General features: G+C 43.4%; 1 protein-coding gene across 1 annotated transcript; it reads left to right on the forward strand.

Moving 5' to 3' along the window:
• Positions 1-372: 372 nt before the first annotated feature.
• On the forward strand, positions 373-2,916 carry LOC142346235 (uncharacterized). Its single transcript, XM_075398749.1, has one exon. The coding sequence runs from the start codon at positions 373-375 to the stop codon at positions 2,914-2,916; it is 2,544 nt and encodes an 847-aa protein (XP_075254864.1).
• The last annotated feature ends 308 nt before the right edge of the window (positions 2,917-3,224 follow it).

Below are 3,224 nucleotides of genomic sequence, written 5' to 3' on the forward strand. Positions count from 1 at the left end.
GGCAGCAGCTCACCTCCGGAACAAAATTGACTACAAAATAAAAACAAACTCCAAATACTCAGTTTCAATGTGCGAAGTCTGCTTGACTTCCAAAGGCGACAAATCTTTGCCAATGAAATAGCAAAGAGGAACTACGATGTACTCTGTCTCACGGAAACCTGGTTAACAAGCGATGTACTTGACAATGCACTCTTCCTTACTGGATACACAATCCACAGAACTGACCGACCTACTGAAAACCATAACTCAAAACACGGAGGAGTTCTCATTGCGGTGAAAGACATTCCTCACTACAGACTGAAAAACACAACGCACTCGGAAAGTGTATCGATTGCGTTACAAACTCCAACTGAATCACTTGTAATTTGCTGCATGTACAACCCTCCTAAATCTAGCCCTTACAGGGCACCAGCCAGTCAAATCCACGAAACCCTGGAAGAAATCGAAAAACAGATGAAACAACGGGATAGTTACACCTTAATTGTCAGCGGCGATCTCAACCTCCCTGGAGCTGATTGGAACAGCATGCTCTCAGATGATGACTACGAACTTTCGCTTCTCAACAACTTTGAAGCCCACCAACTTCAGCAAATTCTGCCTTGCAAACGAAATCAATCACTGGCTGTATGCCTCACCCAATCTCCTGACAGCATTGAACTTGCCGAAGTCGACAAAAACCTAACACGGGAATACTCAATCAACGGAAAGAGATGCTCCGACCATCAAGCATTCCGGACAACCATTTCCATCGACATATCAGCTACGAAACCAGCCCCCAAAGTGAAACATGCATATCACAAGGTGGACTGGAAAGAATTTAACAGCCACATCAGAGACCATCCCTTTTCACCCTACTGCTTCAGCAACGTCGATGAAATTGTTGACCAATGGTACCTATGGATCGAAAAGATAATTGAGATACTAATCCCCCGTGTCACCCAGCACCGAGCAAACCTTCCCCCATGGATTTCCTCTGCCACATCACACGAACTCAAGATCCTCGGAACGATGAAAAGAAAATACGAGAGAGCACCGACCCTCAACCTCCTGATAAAGATAAAACGACGCGAAAAACTCCTCAATGAGCAAATCCTGACAGATCAGGCAGTCTACGAAGACAAACTCTTCAAAAGCCGCCGAATGTCTGATCTACAGAAATACCTGAAATCCCTACGCAAATCAAAACACTTCCCTGATGAAATGTACTACAATGTTGTGCAAAATGGACAAGAAACAAAGAAAACAGCCACAACCGATAGTGAAAAGTGCAATCTCTTCAACGACTTCTTCTCCGACGTTTTCACCAAAGATGGTAAAATCAACGAACCCTCAGTCTACCCAAAACAGAGACTCAACTACCTCAGAATTTCTGAAGAAGAAATCGAAAGACAACTGTTGGGCCTCCAGGCAAACAAAGCGTGCGGCCCAGACAACATCGGAAATATAATCTTAAAAAACGCCCCAGCTTTGGCAAAATCTCTCAAACTTATCTTCCAAACCTGCCTTAATAAAGGAAAATTCCCAGAGAGCTGGAAAACAAGTGAGATCACCCCGATCTACAAAGAAAACGACAAAGCAGACATCACACAGTATCGACCAATAAGTCTATTGAAGAACGTCTCAAAAGTCTTCGAGAAAGTCATCTTCGAACGGCTTTACCCACCAATAGAAAGAACCCTCTCTGACTCCCAACACGGTTTCAGAAAGAAACGATCAGCAGTACTTCAACTCATCCTCTTCACAGACGAACTATACCAGCAACTTGAATCGAAAAAATGCAATGACATTCGAACTCTGTATGTTGACTTCAGAAAAGCCTTTGACAAAGTAGCGCACAAAAGACTCATCCAGAAGCTCGAGAACATTGGCCTCGGAGGAAAGCTACTCCAACTACTCGAAAGCTATCTCACAAACCGAACGCAACGCGTCAAAATTGGAACAAGCAAATCAAAGACCAGAAATGTAACCAGCGGAGTACCTCAGGGATCAATTTTGGGGCCTCTGATGTTCATCATCTACATTGACGATCTCCCCGAAGAAATCTCAGACATCCCGGCCTTCGGATACGCGGATGATTTCAAAGCAATTACCCACGGTGAACACGAATGCGAGACCACTCTCGGGGAAATACAGAAATGGAGCAAAGCAAACCATATGGACCTAAATGTTAGCAAAAGTAAAACTCTCCTCATCAGAGGGGATCTAGCCCAGCGTGACGAAGCAGGTCTTGAAACCGTTGCCACCCAAAAAGATCTCGGAGTCGTAATGTCTCGAAATCTCTCTTGGAGCGCAAACTGCCAACTTAGAACAACCAAAGCGTGGAAAGCCTTCTACACACTCAAACGAAATGTTTCGAGCAGAACCTCAATGGAAACGAAACTGAACGCTTACATAGGATACGTAGTGCCCGTACTCACTTACGCCTCCCAAGTCTGGTACCCTTCGAAGACTGACATGAAATCAATCGAGAAGATCCAGCAAAAGGCAACAAAGTGGATATGCGGTGGAAACGACGAATACCATCAAAGACTCGAAACGCTGAAAATACTCCCACTCTCCATGTACATGGAAATGCACGATGTCCTCTATCTCCTCTCAATCCTAGAAGGCAATTACTACGTCCCCGAAGACAAACTGCCAAAGCGAAAAGAAAACGAAACAAGACAAAAGCAGGAATTTGAACTCCCCAAACACCGACTACATAAATCAGACGAAAATTTTTTCTTCAGAGCCACAAAGCTATTCAACATCATCAGTAGGACAACGGAGAAGCCAATGACGAAGAAACTTCTGACAGAGATGTACCAAAACTATTTCCACAGAAGCTACAACGAACTCGACAGCTGCACCTGGAGACTTCTATGCAACTGTGGAATCTGCAAACCAATGAAAAAACTCGTGCCAAACGAAAACTGAAGGGTTCCACACCCGAGGGCTCCGACCCTAAAGACTCTCCTACTACTACTACTACTACTACTACATATATATATATATATATATATATATATATATATATATATATATATATATATATTATTGAGAGGCCATCAAAAACCTCTAAGTAGATGGCCCAGTTTGCAAGACACGTAAGTAGACCAATGTATAGCTGCGCAGTTTCTTGTCTGTTTTTTTTCAATATGAATTTATCCGAACCTGTTTATTCCCGTGTTTGCGAACATGATTTGTATAGACGCATTTGGAAAATGGAGCCGGAGTTAGTCTTT

This window comes from Convolutriloba macropyga, chromosome 9 (assembly GCF_964194025.1).
Source record: "Convolutriloba macropyga chromosome 9, txConMacr16.3, whole genome shotgun sequence".
NCBI classification, from domain to species: Eukaryota; Metazoa; Xenacoelomorpha; order Acoela; family Convolutidae; genus Convolutriloba; species Convolutriloba macropyga.